The following is a 17641-nucleotide window of genomic DNA, read 5'->3' as shown; positions in this document are numbered from 1 at the left end:
CACCACCAAGATACCACTGTTGGGCCCTTGAGCAAGCCTATCTGCTCCAGGGGTGCCGTATCATGGCTGACCCTGCACTCTGACCCCAGCTTAGCTCAGCTGGGATATGTGAAAAATAAATAATTTCACCATGTATATGCAGAAATGTATGTATAATGTGTGACAATTGATCAATTAAATTAATATCTTAACATTCTTAGAAGCCTACTTTAGAAATTAAATAAAGGGGAAATGTTGTAGGACCTCCACTTAAGGAAATGGGCTAAATAATGCTTCAATATACATAAATATATAGTATGTTAATAAAACCTTCTCTCTTTACTTTCTTTCCTTCCCTTCCCTTCCTCTCAAGCTCCTTTCTATCTTTACTATTTTGCAATATTAAAGAGCAATGCTAATGTAGGGAGAGGCAGCAGCCAAAAGCAATAGAACACATAGCTGACAAGATCTTAATTGAGCTGCTGGATTCAGCTAAAAAAAAAACAAATAAGAGTGCAGTGAAGTGGGAATGGGATGGCAGGCATGGGGAAATTTACTAGTAGTAGGACAGAACAAGAAATGTTGAAGGAGAAAAATGGATAGGGAAGGCAGGCATTATGATAGTATGCTTCTACTGAGGGTGACATATGTGACCCATACATATAGTGTATAGACACAGATATACTTTAAGTCTGTAAGCCTATCGCTGGCATAGCTGAAAAAGTGTAAAAAATTCAGTACTCTAAAAAGATAAATAATGTACTACATAAATAAATAAAATATTGCTCCTCCACTCCATATATTTACATACATACACAGTATATAATATGCAGGATCAGAAATATACTAGTAAGTGGATCTTGTTGCAATAGCATAGAGCTCTGTGCATACTCTATAATTGAATTGCGAATGTAATAAAGTGTAGCCTTCTTTATGAGACTATTTACGAAGCATTCATTTAGGGCTGCAAATTTACTTTAATGTATTGTCAGCAAGTTAACTTCTTTTTTAGGTGTTGTTATTAGTGTAAGGTGTTGTAATTAACTCCAGAAATGTAACAAACTGCTCTACTGTTCTAACTAAACTGAACTGAACTTAGTCTGCATCCAGTTCATCCTAAAGGTGTTCAGGTCTGGGATTTGTGCAGGCCAGTCAAGTTCTTCCACACCAGACTCAGTACATTATTTCTTTCTGGACATTGTGCACAGGGGCATTGTCATGCTTGAACATGCATTTAGAATGCCACTGTATTCTGTACATTAAGATTTGACTTCACCTGAATAAATGGAATAGCCAAACATGCCAATTAAAATGGGGTGTCCACAAACCTTTTGCCATATAGTATATTTTGTGTTAAAAAAAGTTAAATCTATGATTAGGTGGACCAGCCCTTAATTGGCCTCACCCCAGGCCATGGTACTGAATGATTGTCATAATCATGTACCGTGGTATTTACATGGTAATTCAAGTTATTTCAAAGAATACCATGGTATTACCATGGTACTTGTAATAATACATAATACATGTAGTATTACAGTACCATGTCCAAAACAATGATTGTACAACCTTTGGTAACTTTGTGTAAGTGATGAATATCATGGATTTCAATGCAGGATGTTGGCAGAACAGTTAAAATATAGTTGTATAAGCTTTTGTGCAATTCATTTTATTGCTCAAGGTTCTTGAGTGAAAAGGTACTGCTGTAAATATATCTATATACCGGCCTTATTCTCACTTTGTATATTATGAAACAATGATTCTTCCTGTACTAATCTTCAATGTCATTTAGATTGGCACTACGGAATTTCATAATAATGCATGGGATGATGGGAGTGTGATTATGGGAGTGTGGTTGTTTATGTCAGGTTTATTCGAATCCTGGCGTAAATTACAGATGAACTCACATGGGTTCATTAAAGAAAATGTCTCTGCATTCAGAGAGATAGTGTCACAACGTGTGCATGCACGTGTTAGAGAAATAAAAACAATGTTTTAATTGTGTGTAAAAAAGGAATGACACTTCCTTTCTGTCATTATAGCTTGTATAACAGGATTATAACAGGTTTAATACAAAGTTTCACAAATGAACAATAAAAAAAAAAACATACTGATAATGAAGTATATGACCAATCTCTTTCTCTCAATCACACTCAATCTGTTTTTATTCTTCTCCTTTTACAGGAAGACTATTGAGGTGAAGATTATAGATGATGAAGAGTATGAAAAGAACAAGACATTCAGCATTGAGTTAGGAGAGCCAGTGTTACTGGAGATTGGACAGAAACATGGTAAAGTGTGTACATTTGTGTGTGCATGTAAGTTCTTCCATGTCTAAGTGAAAACATTAAGCCATTGAACCTAATGGAGAGAAATGGCAACAAATGTGCATACTGTAAACTATGGGCGTCTTATATTATATTTAGATTAATTAACAAAGTGAAAAATATCAACAGTTTAAATACACAAATTTCCTTTGCCAAACACAGTCTCAAAATTGTATCCTTACATTGAATCAGTCATGTTTTTTTGTGATAAATGTTTTATTCAAGACTGCAAACAGTGTTAATAACAATAGATAGCAATGCTAGAGTAAAAATATACAAATATCAAAGTACAACACTCTGAACAGTCTGACCATTTTTTATCACTTCCCACCCACCCATGGCGACCATGTTACCTCCCCCCACCCCGACTCACCTGCATCACTTTTTAGTGCAGTTATTGATAATACATACATTAAAACTTTATCATGACTATTCAATAGAATGATACTTTGAAGCAAAATTAATAAAAAAAAATATATGTATAATGTACATCAATTAGAACAGTTCCTTAATTTTGGAGACTGCCCTTGACCATGCTGAGAGAATTTTTTGAGTAGCTCCATGTATTCTGGCCACTGATAATTCCATTCACAATGTGTAAGATGGAGTTGAATCGCCATTTAGAAGCAAACGTTTAGGACAGCATGGTATCGCAATCTCAGGAATGTCCTTTAAAGTCGCAGATATCTGTACCCAAAACTTATTTACTTGACAGAAGTCCCATGTGCTCATAAGTGCCTGTGGAGCCCACGGAACATAAATTACAATTAAGAGAAGGGGATAGTTTCATTAAATAACATTTCCTGGGGGTGAAATACATCCATCTTTTGTAATGAAAACCAATTTGTAATGGATTAATTGTAGGTTAGGGTATTTTGAAACATGTCTTAACCATCCCAGCAAATATCGCCATTATTGGCTTCTGTGCTTGCACCACATATATCTATCTCTATGCCAGATGTCCAGTATTGGTAGTTGTTTAGGAGGCTTCCAAAAACAACAAATATAAAGATGATACCATACCCTATGTACATCCTTTTTCTGTTAGCACTGTGTGCAATGTGAGAGAAAGGATAGTAGTAACCCACAGAGCTCGCATGGCAGATCTCAAATGTTAAAAGTATGGCATTTATTATCATTGTGAGAGAACTTTGATGCAGTGCACCAGATAAAGAGAAGATATGATATTATTGGGCCCAAACGCCTCTTCGCACTCTTTAAAGGAATATTACTGTATAAAATTAATGCAAGGTAAAAACATACATTTTAATGAATCCGGGATTTTAAGGATAAAATGTAGTGCAGACCAACGAGTCAGATCCATATCTATGCGATTAACTATTCTATTCTCCTAGATTCTTTATTAATGCCCTTGGGTTCACTTATCAAGGCATCGGGAGTTTGAATTGCCATAATATTTGAATATTTTTCACTGTTCTTTAGACTAAGAGCTAGAAGATGACTTGGTTTAGCCTGTTTATATAATAAGTTCTCCTAGTTTTGTGCATTTGTGCCTTATTTGGAGCAGACACAAGAGAGAGTTTAGCTGAGACGACATGGCCTTATTACAACACTGTATTTCTGAAGATATGAGAATATAATCCAGTGTAGAATAATTTATCTGTCTGTAGGAATAGAATGTGTACAGTCTCATAGTAGGATGAAGAGTGTGATATACATCAATTAAGCTAAAATCGGACATACATTTACACAGAGCAGTAGTCGATAAAGACTGTGATGGATGGTTTTTCAAACAGGAATGATCGAGGTATAGATCAACTACAGCATTCATGTCAGCAACGATGATAAGGAAACAATCCTGACTTCATAATAAAGTTGTTGTTAAAGCAGGAACGTTTTTGGATCAAACTGAGACTGAGCTTAAATAAAAATAAAAGCAAAAATCTTACCCACTATATATGCTGTTATGTATGACACTCTACCTTCCTCACAGTTATACCTTTCCAAGATGTTAAAAGAAAGTCTTTGTTTCAACATGACAAGATTTACTGTCTAATGAAGTGATGCAGCCTCGTAATAACATTTATTAGAGAACCTCTGGATGCCTGGTTTCCTTAAATGTGACTCTTGAATAAGTGCCAGGTAGGCACAGGCAGCACGCCATTCAATCCATTCACATTTCAGCTAATAATGTGAAGAGTTCCAATGCCATTCTTTATCCAAAATGATTGACCAACACGGGTCTATACCATTGAAAAAGCATAAAGCAATTAACTGAACCTTCAAATGACACATAATGCTACAGAAGGAGAAATACCCACCCACCATGGTCGCCACAACCCCCAAGGACTCCCAACTTGCCACAAAAATAAGAAAACACATGGAAGAATAGAAAATCTCCCTGTGAAAAAAAACACATGGGCGAATCATTAGCCAACTGTTGGACAACGTGGCCCCGAGAAAGTCAGCAGACACGATAGAACAACCTTTGCCCCACTCATAAATAATAGATTAATAACAAATACAACAATAGTTTGCCAGATAGGCTAGTTTGGCTCGAGTCAGCTTATGTTGTGCCGGGTAGATCAAAAAGGTCTGATAGCCCATTTTCTGTGATTTGCTGGTGACCTCCATGAAGGCGTGGTGACGGTTAATGGTAATGATACTGTAATCCGTGGTAAATCTGATGTCTTTCCCGTCAACCTTAAGTGGAGGTTTCCTAGCTGCCCTGAGTAAAACGCAGCATCTTCATGATGACCGTTCAAGGCCTGCCTGTGTTGTTGGGAGGTTCAACGTGAGGAGCTCGCATAATCTCTGGGTTTACGTCAGTCAACGAAGGAAACCATAGTGGCAAAGGCATTGAAATGTAGGACAAGAGATTAGAGGATTCAACACCTTCGTGTAGGTTCATGATGCGTACATTATCTCTGTGTTCCAAATCAGCTAGTTTGTCCTTGTAGGCCGCAAGTTAAACAGAACATGTTTCATTGTTTTTCTCTGTCTGACTGATTCGGCTTCTCATGCTTGAATATCTGTTGCAAAATTATCTTACAGACAGCCTGATAGCTCTCTGAATGTTGTCTAATCTGTCTTGCAATGTTTTAAACTGTGCTTCAAAGAACACTGGTTGCTTCTCCATCGCTGAAGCAATCATGGCAGTGAGAGACTCCTCCATCTTGTCCATTTCATGTGTTTGTTCACATTGCACCTGCCAAAATATTGAATAGTTAAAGATTAGCCCAAAAATTGGTTAATTAACATTGATAATTCAGTGAATATAAGTATGGTCTGCAGAGCTACAAAACTAAGCTCCCATCATGCTCACAGGTCACATGTTCTCACAAATTCACACCTTTGCTTATCGTATTCATTGAGTAATAATAAACTGTTTTATAATTAGCCATTGAAGTGCACCCAAAGAACCAATTCTGTATCCCACTCATATTTACACCAGCAACTGTGTTTTTGTGTCATACTCGGCTGAACGTTCTCAGTTATTAAACAAAAATTAAAACTTGCAAATGAGCAGTGCATCTGAAGCCACACATAAAGCAACTGTAGAGGTCATTAAAAGAGGAGGGTATGAACAAAGTGTTGAAAGATGAAAGGTAACCGATAAAAGAAAAGAAAAAGCAGAATTAATAAACATAACTGGATTGAGCGTTTCGGTTGAGCTCTAATTATGTAATGTTATTTTCAGTTTAAAGACATGATTTTAATGAAGTGAAAATTATTTTCTCTCTCTCTAGCTTTGTAGATAATGTGCATCTTGGTATATATATTTATTAGCCACTAATACCTGCAGCTAGTGACGTTTGAAACTAGAAAATAATTGTCAGCAGTGTGACTGGAGGCTATCATTATTCCCTAAATTTTTTTATGCATCCTCCTCTGGCAATTTTAAAATGTAATTAGCACAGTGACTTTGATAAGATATATGGAATTTCCTACTTGTCAGTTTTAGAATCTCTCCATTCAGCAATTTCTTTTGCAGTCATCTTTTTTTCACTCTGGGACATTTTAGGACTTCTATGAATATGTTTTAAATAATCTATTTTTTTCTCTTGCACTGTTCATCTGTATCATTGTGTACTGTAGGAGACTCTAATGAGAATAGACCTGAGGTTGGGGCTGAGGAAGAGGAAGTGGCTAAGATGGGATGTCCCAGTCTGGGAGAACATACCAGGCTGGAGGTGGTGATTGAAGAGTCCTATGAGTTTAAGGTAAAACTTATTTACCTCAAGATAGCAATGCAGCTTAAAAAAATGGATAGTCCTGGTTAGAGATAACGGTATGAGATTTTCTTGGTATGATAACTGTCATAAACAATAACATGGTATTACACTCTTGTGGTATTAAGTTGCATTGTTAAGTTGCATTCAGTTATAGCAAAATTAAACTTAAAAAAAGACATGTTCCCTACTGCAATTGTACTATGCCATCCTGTCTGCCATTCAGAAATATTTTTGTAATTATTATTTTAAGATTTATGATACTGAATTTAGCAAAAAAAAAATTTAAATAATTAAATTTGTAACGATCCTGCCCAGGTTACAATTTGATTCCGAAATTGGTTGCTTTTGTAATATAGTTAGATTCTAAACAACATGAACTGAAAAATGAATAATTATTTATTTGCAGTTTATTTATTGGTGATTTTTCCAGTACTGCCTGTCAGCTACAGTATCACTTTCCATTTTGTAAGTCGCAATTTAAAGACTTATATTATCACGTCAAGTTATATGATGCTTTGTACTTTACATGTAGCGATTCTGTCTTAATTGAACTGATTTGGGTTTTAGAAAGTTCTGGAAAAAAATTACATTTATGCAAAACCGTGAATATGAAGATGTCAACTGTATGAAAAGGGCTTGTTTTTAAATCGAGGTATACCGTTACACAATTACATCCTGGTCCTGGATGCAGATTAGTTAATAAAATGCTAAAATACACAATATAGTGACAGCTATGCGTGATTTATATCACTGTGCAGCTTGTTGTGCCTAACAACACCCTTCAGCTGTGATTATATTGAGAATATAGCACAGTTTTATGTGCCTTAGAAAAGATAAGTTAATACAAATAATAACATATTGATTATAGTGTATTTTAGCATTAAAATTACAAAACTTTGTTAAATATGTTGTTGTGTCTGTCTATGTGTGTAGAGTACTGTGGATAAGCTCATTAAGAAGACTAACCTGGCTCTGGTTGTGGGCAGCAGTAGCTGGAGAGAGCAGTTTGTTAGTGCTGTTACTGTGAGTGCAGGTATGCTACTTCCTGTTTGTTCATACTTTACATCCTATCCACTATGATATCCATTATAGAGCACAGTAGTGACCGCCCACATTTTTAGTGGCCTTGGTTTCAGAAGTATTTTTCTCTTTTATTTTTTACCTTTCTTAAAATTCAAAATATTCTTCTATAAAGAGTTTTAAGCCTTAAAATAATCCAACCAGCTCCCAGAAGGGTCCCAACATTACAAACTTTGATTTGAAGCTAAAAAGTATTGGAAATTCATCAAAAAAACAAAGGTAAATGAGACTGTTGCTGTGTCCGAAATCATGTACTGTCAGAGTATGCATTGCATTTGATGAAGGACGGACTTCTCCGCCAGTAATAAAGTATGTTCTTTAGGTATGCAGGTATGTAGTTGGAATAGATTGCGTACTTACATCACCCAGCAACGTAGGCATTGTCCTGTAATAACTAGGGCTGCTGATTTAATGCATTAATGCAGTGCGTATAATGCTTTAAAAAATGTATGCGATTTATCTTTTCCCTGGACCGTAATAAGGAATATTCCTTCCATCTGAGCAAAACTCCAGATGTACAGTACAGGCAACACTTTCCGCAGCTGTACAGAGAATAAACCACACTCAGGCTCCTTGACACTAGGGACAGCACAAGATGAGGATGTGATTTTGCGTTCAAACACAGCTGGACGTGTTTTATTAAGTTTCAAACTCTGGTTAACTTGACACATAGACCTAAAATTGCTGTGTTTGTTAAATGGCGTGTACGCATGTGTACATTGATTTTTAATCATGAATAAAAAATAAAAACCTAAACCTTTGTCCACATCACACATGACCTCTCTCGCAAGACAGCGAGGAAAGAATCTTCTTGAATAGCGAATCCATCCTTGCACAGACCCTGCATCAATTAGGTCGCAGGCCTCCTCCATGGCTTGAATGCGGGGTATCCTGACATAGGGCTGGAGATCATAAACATTCCACCGCCCTGCCGAAAAAAACTCCTCAATGGAGTTAAGGAAGGGAGAGTATGTTGGGAGGTATTGGAGTGAAAATTGTGGATACTGATGAAACCAGTTTTGGACCAGAGCAGATCGGTGGAAAGATACATTGTCCCAGATGACAATGTATTTCATCTGCTGTGACAATGTTGTGTAGTCTGTCTAAATATTTGAGTATGTGGGTCATGTTGTAAAGACTGTGTTATTTTAAATTTTACTGTGTAAGCAATCGTAAAAAACTGGAAGCTTCATTGTTTAAAAATTACGTTGAAATCACACTGATTTGTGGCTTTTACAAAAGCATATAGTATATAATCACATAACAACCTCAGAGCTCACGGTAGGTCTTTCATGAAAGGTTTATATGTTATTGTTAAAAATATTTTTCTTTCGTGGAAAAATTGATGAGATTTTTATTTCCAGAACCTGACTGTGGCACTCTGTGAATCTGTGTGCTCTGTCTCAGATATTAATGGCTTTTTAGCTTCTGCCAAAATATATTGATCTATCAATTTCTAAAACATGCAGTCTAAACCATACAGTATGTTGTGCCATGTTCATTTGAAACTCAAGGATATTAATCCCAAGGGTTCTCTTTTATGCTAAACCACATTCAAAGCAAGTTGTCATTCTATATGTCACAACTTATCTTCATCTTGCTTTGAACTCTCAGGTGATGATGACGAAGAGAGTGGTGAGGAGCGTCTTCCGTCCTGCTTTGATTACATTATGCACTTCCTCACAGTCTTCTGGAAGGTTCTATTTGCCTTCGTCCCACCCACAGAGTACTGGAATGGATGGGCCTGCTTCATTGTGTCTATCTGTCTGATTGGTGTGTTGACGGCAGTCACGGGCGATCTCGCTTGTCACTTTGGTTGCACTGTTGGCCTGAAGGATTCAGTCACCGCTGTAGTGTTTGTGGCCTTGGGGACCTCTGTCCCAGGTTAGTGTCAAAGAAAAATGTGGCCGAATGCAATTACTTGTCACCAGATTTCAGATAATTCAAATAAATTGGGTCAGAGCTCTGGCATAGTGGGTAGCGCACATGCTAATGACACATAAAGAGCTGTTGGCTCACAGAAACACGGTTCAGGTAAAGCCTTTGTCATGTCCCGATCCCACTCCCCCTCTCCTTCCGTAATGCTTTCTGGTCACTCTTGACTCGTCCTATCCTTAAAGGCATTAGAAAACTTAGAAATAAACATTAAGAAAGTTTAGAGCAAATTAATAAATTCATGAATTGAATGAATTTATGAAATATTAAATTAAGCCTCAATTAAAGTAAATTAAAGATTTTTCAATTTCTTTAAGAAATGAGTGTTGCTTGTTTAAATTGAACATGCATTTATTCTAAATAAACAAATAAAACAAGAAAACACCATATTTTATACAGTATAACCAACTCAATATATAGCGATAGACAGCAGTAATTAATTCGAAGACTGGTAGAAAGTCCCTTTTTAAGGTTGCGTGGGGGCTGAAGTGAGTTAGTGAATCATTGATGTGAATGGACCCCACAATTATACACAGCCATCTTTACACAAATGATTCTGGACCAGTTACGAGCACAAGTGTAATAGTGTAATGACCGGAACAATCTTTGTTTAATACCTTTTTCCAATAAACATAATAACTCTTTTTTTTTTTACACATTTTGTTAATGTAATTAACATCTTGAATCACATTTGTTTTGCATTTTGGTGGGATTTATGGATTTAGACCTCAGTGAGCTCAAAATATACCTGTATTATTATTATTATTATAATGAAAATGCTGATATGTATCAAGCATTATGGTTAATTTCAGTTGTGACAAGTATTGCCTATAGGTGGCCTTAGTGTTCCCAATATGGATGCTTGGTCTCTGTAACTCAATGCTGTAATCTACTTTCTAGATATTATCACAAGTTAAGCATTTAGATATAAGATGCTATAAAAGAATATTATTTGTCATTAATATGAAAAGAACTTGAGGGTTAATATTTGTACATGTTCTACGTGACAAGCCTGTACACTGGCGGCCAAAAGTTTGGAACAATGTACATATTTTGCTCTTATGTAAAGAAATTAGTACTTTTAATCACCAAAGTGGCATTCAACTGATCACAATGTATAGCCAGGACATTAATAATGTGAAAAATTACTATTGCAATTTGAAAAAAATGTTCAGAACTTCTTAAACTACTTCAAAGGTTTATCAACAGCTTTACAGATCCTTGGCATTCTAGCTGTCAGTTTGTCCAGATACTTGACAATTTCATCCCACGCTTCCTGTAGCACTTGCCATAGATTTGGCTGGCTTGTCAGGCACTTCTCACTCACATTACAGTCTAGCTGATCCCACAAAAGCTCAATGGGGTTAAGATCCATTACACACTTTTCCAATTATCTGTTGTCCAATGTCTGTTTCTTTGCTCATTCTAACCTTTTCTTTTTGTTTTTCTGTTTCAAAAGTGTCTTTTTCTTTGCAATTCTTCCCATAAGGTCTGCACCCCTGAGTCTTCTCTTGACTGTTGTATATGAAACTGGTGTTGAGCGGGTAGAATTCAATGAAGTTGTCAGCTGAGGACATGTAAGGTGTCTTTTTCTCAAACTAGAGACTCTGATGTACATATCCTCTTGTTTAGTTGTATATCTGGCCCTCCGCATCTCTTTCTGTCCTTGTTAGAGCCAGTTGTCCTTTGTCTTTGGAGACTGTAGTGTACACCTTTGTATAAAATCTTCAGTTTTTGGGCAATTTCAAGCATTGTATAGCCTTCATTCCTCAACACAATGATTGACTGATGAGTTTCTACTGAAAGTGTATTCTTTTTTTGCCATTTTTGACTTAATATTGACCTTAAGGCATGCCAGTCTATTGCATACGGTTGCAACTAAAACAAAAACCACAAAGACAATGTTAAGCTTCATTTAATTAACAAAATAGCTTTCAACTATGTTTGATATAATGGCAAGTGATTTTAAAGAACCTAATTAGCAATTTAGCATGATTACTCAAGGATAAGGTGTTGGAGTGATGGCTGCTGGAAATGGGGCCTTTCTAGGTTTGATCAAAAATTTATTTTTTCAGATAGTGATGGTGCTGTTTTTTACATCAGTATGTCCTGACTACTTTGTGATCAGTTGAACAGCACTTTGGTGAATTAAAGTACCAATTTCCTTATGAAACATCAAAATCTGTACATTATTCCAAACTTCTGGCTGCCAGTGTATATTGATGTCACTAAGCATCAATAAAAAGTTTAAACTTGTAAACTTTTCATCATTATAGACAAGGTGAATGACATTGGCTGTGTGTTTGTGTGTGGTTGGTATTTATTAGAGCAGAAGGACATTATTTCATCTTTAGGCCATGCAGCTGGTTTTATTATTGTGTGTATGTTTGTAACTCATGTTTTTTCTTCCTTTCTCCCCATGCACTCACCTGCACCCTGTCCTACTTTTTCTCTCTTCCTTCTTTCTCTTCCTTTTCCTCTTTATTTTTCTCTCAGTTCCTCACTCATGTTTGTTTTATGATTGCCCTTTTACCTTTTCTTGTCCTCCTCTCAATCATTTCACAATATCTATCTATCTATCTATCTATCTATCTATCTATCTATCTATCTATCTATCTATCTATCTATCTATCTATCTATCTATCTATCTATCTATCTATCTATCTATCTATCTATCTATTTCTTTGTCTGTCACTCTCTGGTTTGTGTCATAATCACTCAATTTTGCAGAACATGACTTTTCATTAATATATGTAATTAACAAAAAAATTTAATAGTGTGAATGTTTTTATTAAAACCATCTGCCTTTTCTCTCCCACCCTTATATATCTGTCTCTCTGTTTTGTACAGACACTTTTGCCAGTAAGGTTGCTGCCATCCAAGACCAATATGCTGATGCCTCCATTGGCAATGTGACGGGCAGCAACGCTGTTAATGTTTTTCTGGGCATCGGTGTGGCGTGGACCATAGCTGCTGTATACTGGCGCACTAAGGGCCAACCGTTCCTTGTTGATCCAGGCTCTCTGGCCTTCTCTGTCACACTCTTCACTGCCTTGGCTGTGGTGTGTGTCAGCGTGCTGTTGTATCGTCGGCGCCCCTCAGCTGCAGGAGGAGAGCTCGGCGGTCCACGGACTTGCAAGATATTGACATCCATACTCTTTATTTCCCTATGGCTGATCTACATCCTGCTGTCCTCACTGGAAGCATACTGCCATATTACTGGATTCTGAGAAACAGAACAGAATAAATAAAGTAGCATTGTAATATCTCAGCTTAGAGGAAAATGAAAGTGGTCAGTGAAAGAGCTATTTTTATTAGTATTTATTAAATATTTATCCTGTTACCTTTTAATAAGTTAGATTTTGTAATTTTCCATTGTCTTCTAGGGATAGTTAACTTAAAAATGAAGATTCTTTTATTAATTGCTTACCCTCTTGATGTTCCAAACTTGTACCTGTATGACTTTTTTCTTTGCTTGGAACACAAAAGGACACTGGTCACTCTCTTCCTTGAGACTGCATCTCAAGCTTTCAAGCATCAAAAATCACATGAAAGTACAATGGACACTTTTCCCAAACCTGTGATGACATGTTTCAGCCTAATTTAGTAGTGTAAATCTAGCAAACTTTTTTTATTTGAAAATTTTGAATAATTTAGTGCTATATAACATTGTTATAATATTGTACTTTGTATAAAATTACCCTGGAATTAGTTTTTAAAAAGCGAGTTACCACAGGTGCGATAAGGTTTCAAATACAGCTGATAAGAGAGTGACAGTACATTTCCAACGCTCTCTACATTTTTTTTTTGATGTTGGAGTAAATAGATAAGCAAAAATTGCATTTGCCTTGGTCTCCCCATTCACTACCATTCCCCGCTATCAAGGTTTACCCTGCAATCGTTTACTTCCGCGTTCCGTGTGAAAAGGGTCCATGGAAAGTAAAATTAAAGTGGTCCATATGACTTGTGCACTATATTCAAACTCATGAAGTCATACTATAGCTTTGTTTAAGGAACAGAATGAAATTTGAGTATTTATTCACTGATAATGTTCCAGTGAGCTGTTATCTCGAGATTTAGTCACGATTTGTGAACGAATCATTCAGACCAGGATCAACCGATTAATTGAAAAGATGGCTACTTTACCCATGAACTTTAATAAAGGTTTAAATTACTCCTGTTGTTTGATGAAAAAAAAGACATACGAGTTGGGAACAACATGAGGCTGAGTAAAATATGACAGAATTTTCATTTTTGAGGGAATTTTCCAGTATCTTGTCACTTCTTGTCCCTCTTGCCTTACACTTGTACCCGTAACTCAGTGGTGTCTTACATTTATCCAGGCCAGTAACCAATGATTCCTGTCTTATTCATACTCCTGTTTGAGCCAATCCCAGCCTTCGGTTATAGAATGAAGGGTTTAATTTTTTGGACTGTTTTTTTTTTTTTAAATGTTATTTGTCAGTATTGCTCTCATGTATGTGTAATGATAATATTTATAATGCTATTTAACTGAACAGAATGACCAAACAAACTAAAGCGTGGACTATAGCAACAGGATGGATTCACTATTGCTTGTGGAAAAACAAAAGCATGTTTAAGGACTAAAACGAATCTGACAGATGCTCTGAAAAGCATGTTGAATTCATAACTATTAATTTTTAATGAAGGAACTTAGCTGTTTTTTTAAAGTCAAACAGAAAACAGGAATAAAAACTTTAAAAAGGTGTGGAGAAAAAAAAGGACTGGAATTATCACAGAGAAGTCAGACGAACAACTGTAAAATAATAATAATGACAACATTGAAGGTGCTGAATATCACTATTTCAAACATACATTTTAAATGTGCATATGATGTGTGTGAGCCACTCATTCAAGAATAAATGTACTCTTTAAATAAACTCTTTAAATAATGTACTCCTTAAATAAGAAACCAGTGTTGTAGTGCTGTCTGTTTATATATATTTGTATTGTCATTTGACAAATCCCACTTTTTGACATCAATGGACAAATCAGCCTATTTCGTCTACAGCTATTTTATTTTTCAGTGGGGAGAAACAAAAAGTTTAAATTGAAACATTCCATGTATTTTTATTGATCAGATTTGTAAAGCAAAGATGCACAGTTATATATATAATAATAATATACATATATTATTTGTATTTTAAATTTTCCCTATCGCCTGTCTGTGACTGTGTCATTATGCTATGAGACATGCAGGAAGACAGGGGGAGGGTGGGAGTCATCGGCTCTGGCACGCTGCATGACAGAGGACTCTGAAAAAGAATGAATGAGACAGATTTAGCAGCTGTGTGGATATTTAGCTCTCAGAAGTCTCTCCTTATTCTAGAAAAGGAAATGTGAACTCAAGAGTATTTTTAGTTTTATCTTGTTGCTATGTGACCCGCCCAGAGAGCCATTGTCTTGTCTGGGTAGGATGACGGGTACATGTGTGTGTGTGTGTGTGTGTGGGTCTATTATAGGCTTTAAAAAGCACATCCATCTTGTACCAGCCTCTTATACTAACCTAACTTTGATTAGGAGGTTTTGCTTGTGCAGTGAATTAAAAAGAATTGCCCAAAGCAGATTGTTCTCCATTGTTAAGTGGTTACAATAAAGATAAGAATCATATTGATATCAGTTATGGTCATATTGTTGATTTCAAATTATAATTAACAATCAAACCAGCCCATGATGTCATGAATCAAGACATAAATATCATCAATAATGTATTCCTCATCAGACTGTCATACAACTGAACAGTTGAGTGTGCACATAATCGGTTTATAGGGTCACTGCTTTCCTCTCAATGGCTGACTGCTCTTGAAGCTCAATGAATTGAAGTGCAATCCTAGAATGTCACACACAAAAAAAATTGCATAATTGGATTAATCAGCCTGGCCAGAGAAAGAAAGAGCAAGCAAGAGCTTTGGAATGTAAACACGTCCACCATGACTGTTGTAGCAATACACAGTACACAATCATTTACTTTATAGGTGAAATTGCAAATAAAGGTTATTTGTATGTGGTTAATAGCAGTTTTAAAGTTAAAGAGAGACAAAAGCTGTGTGAATTTGTGGTGTGTGTGTTCTGTTCTTTTTCCTGGTCTTGAGATTGAATAATTTGAATGCCATTGTGTGAGTGTCATTGGCTTTCGTGTTTTTGTGTTGGAGTGTCACTTACCAATGCAAAGAACAACAGGCTACTGATATGTACACTGGCTACAAAAAGTATGTTTGCAGATACCACTCGGTTTGATATGTCGTTACCTAATACCATGTCATTCACATGGTTTTAAGTGTGGCTTAAGTGTCCAAACACTTTTTTGGGCCACTGTGTGTGTGTGTGTATATATTTGTGTCTAATATATATATATTAGCTGGCGACCTGTCCAGGGTGTCCCCCGCCTTTCGCCCGATGTTAGCTGGGATAGGCTCCAGCCCCCCGCGACCCTGTACACAGGATAAGCGGTTGACGATGGATGGATGGATGGATATATATATATTAGAGAAAGAAATTAGGTAATGATAACATTGGTGCTTCTAGAATGTATCCTTTGTCCTTCCTGTGTACAGAAGATAAATGCTAAGAGTTATTATGAAGTGCCCTAAAGGAAGTGGTCACCATGTCATCCTGTATCATTTACATTTATGCATTTGGCAGACGCTTTTATCCAAAGCAACTTACAGTGCAATTATTACAGGGACAACCTGGAGTTAAGTGCCTTGCTCAAGGACACAACGGTGGTGGCCATGGGGTTAGAACCTGTGACTTTCTGATTAACAGCCCTGTGCTTTAGCCACTACGCCACCACCACTCCACTCAGTATTTGTTGACCATGACTTGACCCTGTTCTCTGTAATCCTTGTGTGCACCCCTATACTTTACTTAGATTATCTCTGGAATTATCTCATTGTTAATTGTCTTTGTATTTCACGATGTGCGAATCACCAAGTGCTTTCCTTATTCTGTTATATGGCAACTTTCAGTTGGATTCCTACTGTTTTAACTTCAGTTCCTGTCTTTCTTTAATTTGGTGACATTATGTTTGCATGAAACATTATCTGACACCTTGCTAAAATGTAATTTTTTACAATAAGGTTCCATTTGTTAACATTATTTAACATGAACTAAAGTATTCTAAAGTATAACATCAAGACATAAACAATGTGTGTAAAAATGATTTTAGTGTGATCAGATCACTTTGTAACCTTTTCTGTGTATAAATAAAGTTAGATAAATAAATAAACTATAAAGTTATATCCAATTTAACAATTTTATTGCCATGATGATGTAATGCTGTCGATTTAGCTTAAATTGTATTGAACCCCAAATATTCCTTTAATTGTGTCTTCAATGTCCAAATACTGTTTGGGGTGATGCACTTGTTTAAAGATTTTTCTCATTCCAGATGCTAAGAGTGCATAATAAACACATCACTTTAAAAACAATACAGTGTTAAAGGTCAGGATAATCCCTGGTTTAATGTTGCATGGGCAAAGAGCTAGATATTCAGATCTTCAATCTTATTGGCTGTATTTCAGAAAACTCTGAAACAAATGTACAGCTAGTATTACAGTATATTACTGAAACAAAACAACAATCCTATAGAATTTTGGGAAAATATTAATTCTTTATCTGGTAACAAAAATTGTTTTAAAGATCACTTTGTTGCTTACAGCTCTAATAACTATTTTTGTTTGAGAATAATTGCCAATTCTAAGGTTCATACAAACCTTTATTTCTAAAATAAGCATCTGATTTTTTTCACACTCCATAATTAATTTTTTTAAATCTTTCAAATGCACAAATTAAATTCCTCAGATTTGTAAATCAGCCTTTGTTGTTCCCTTGCTGAAAGGAGGTGATCGCGCTATACAAACTATAGACCAATTTCCAAGCTGTGTTCTTTCAAAGATCTTGTTCCCCAGGGATCTGTTCTGGGACCACTCCTATTTACCATTCATTTTTATGCAGAGGACAATGTCATTTACTGTAGTGCTCCTAAACATCTGACCGTCTTTTACAGTCAGCTTTCAACACTGCTCAACTGTTTTGTTCGAGATCGGGTTGGTTGGCTTTGTTAGCATTTAAAACAAGATTTAGACCACTATGCTTACGGTATTC

The 17641-nt window shown here is 36.1% G+C and overlaps 1 protein-coding gene across 1 annotated transcript in view; it reads left to right on the top strand.

Moving 5' to 3' along the window:
* The window catches only part of LOC127647649 (sodium/calcium exchanger 1-like), a 76507-nt gene extending 62289 nt beyond the window's left edge, over positions 1-14218 (top strand). Inside the window, exons 5-9 of the mRNA XM_052132036.1 lie at positions 2161-2267; positions 6363-6487; positions 7433-7532; positions 9194-9463; positions 12365-14218. Of these exons, the coding sequence (XP_051987996.1) occupies positions 2161-2267; positions 6363-6487; positions 7433-7532; positions 9194-9463; positions 12365-12744 (982 nt within the window). The 3' untranslated portion in view covers positions 12745-14218. The remainder of the gene's footprint in view (positions 1-2160; positions 2268-6362; positions 6488-7432; positions 7533-9193; positions 9464-12364) is intronic.
* Positions 14219-17641: the final 3423 nt, after the last annotated feature.

Source organism: Xyrauchen texanus, chromosome 1 (assembly GCF_025860055.1).
Source record: "Xyrauchen texanus isolate HMW12.3.18 chromosome 1, RBS_HiC_50CHRs, whole genome shotgun sequence".
NCBI lineage: Eukaryota > Metazoa > Chordata > Actinopteri > Cypriniformes > Catostomidae > Xyrauchen > Xyrauchen texanus.
This window is presented reverse-complemented; position numbering and strand designations above follow the sequence as displayed.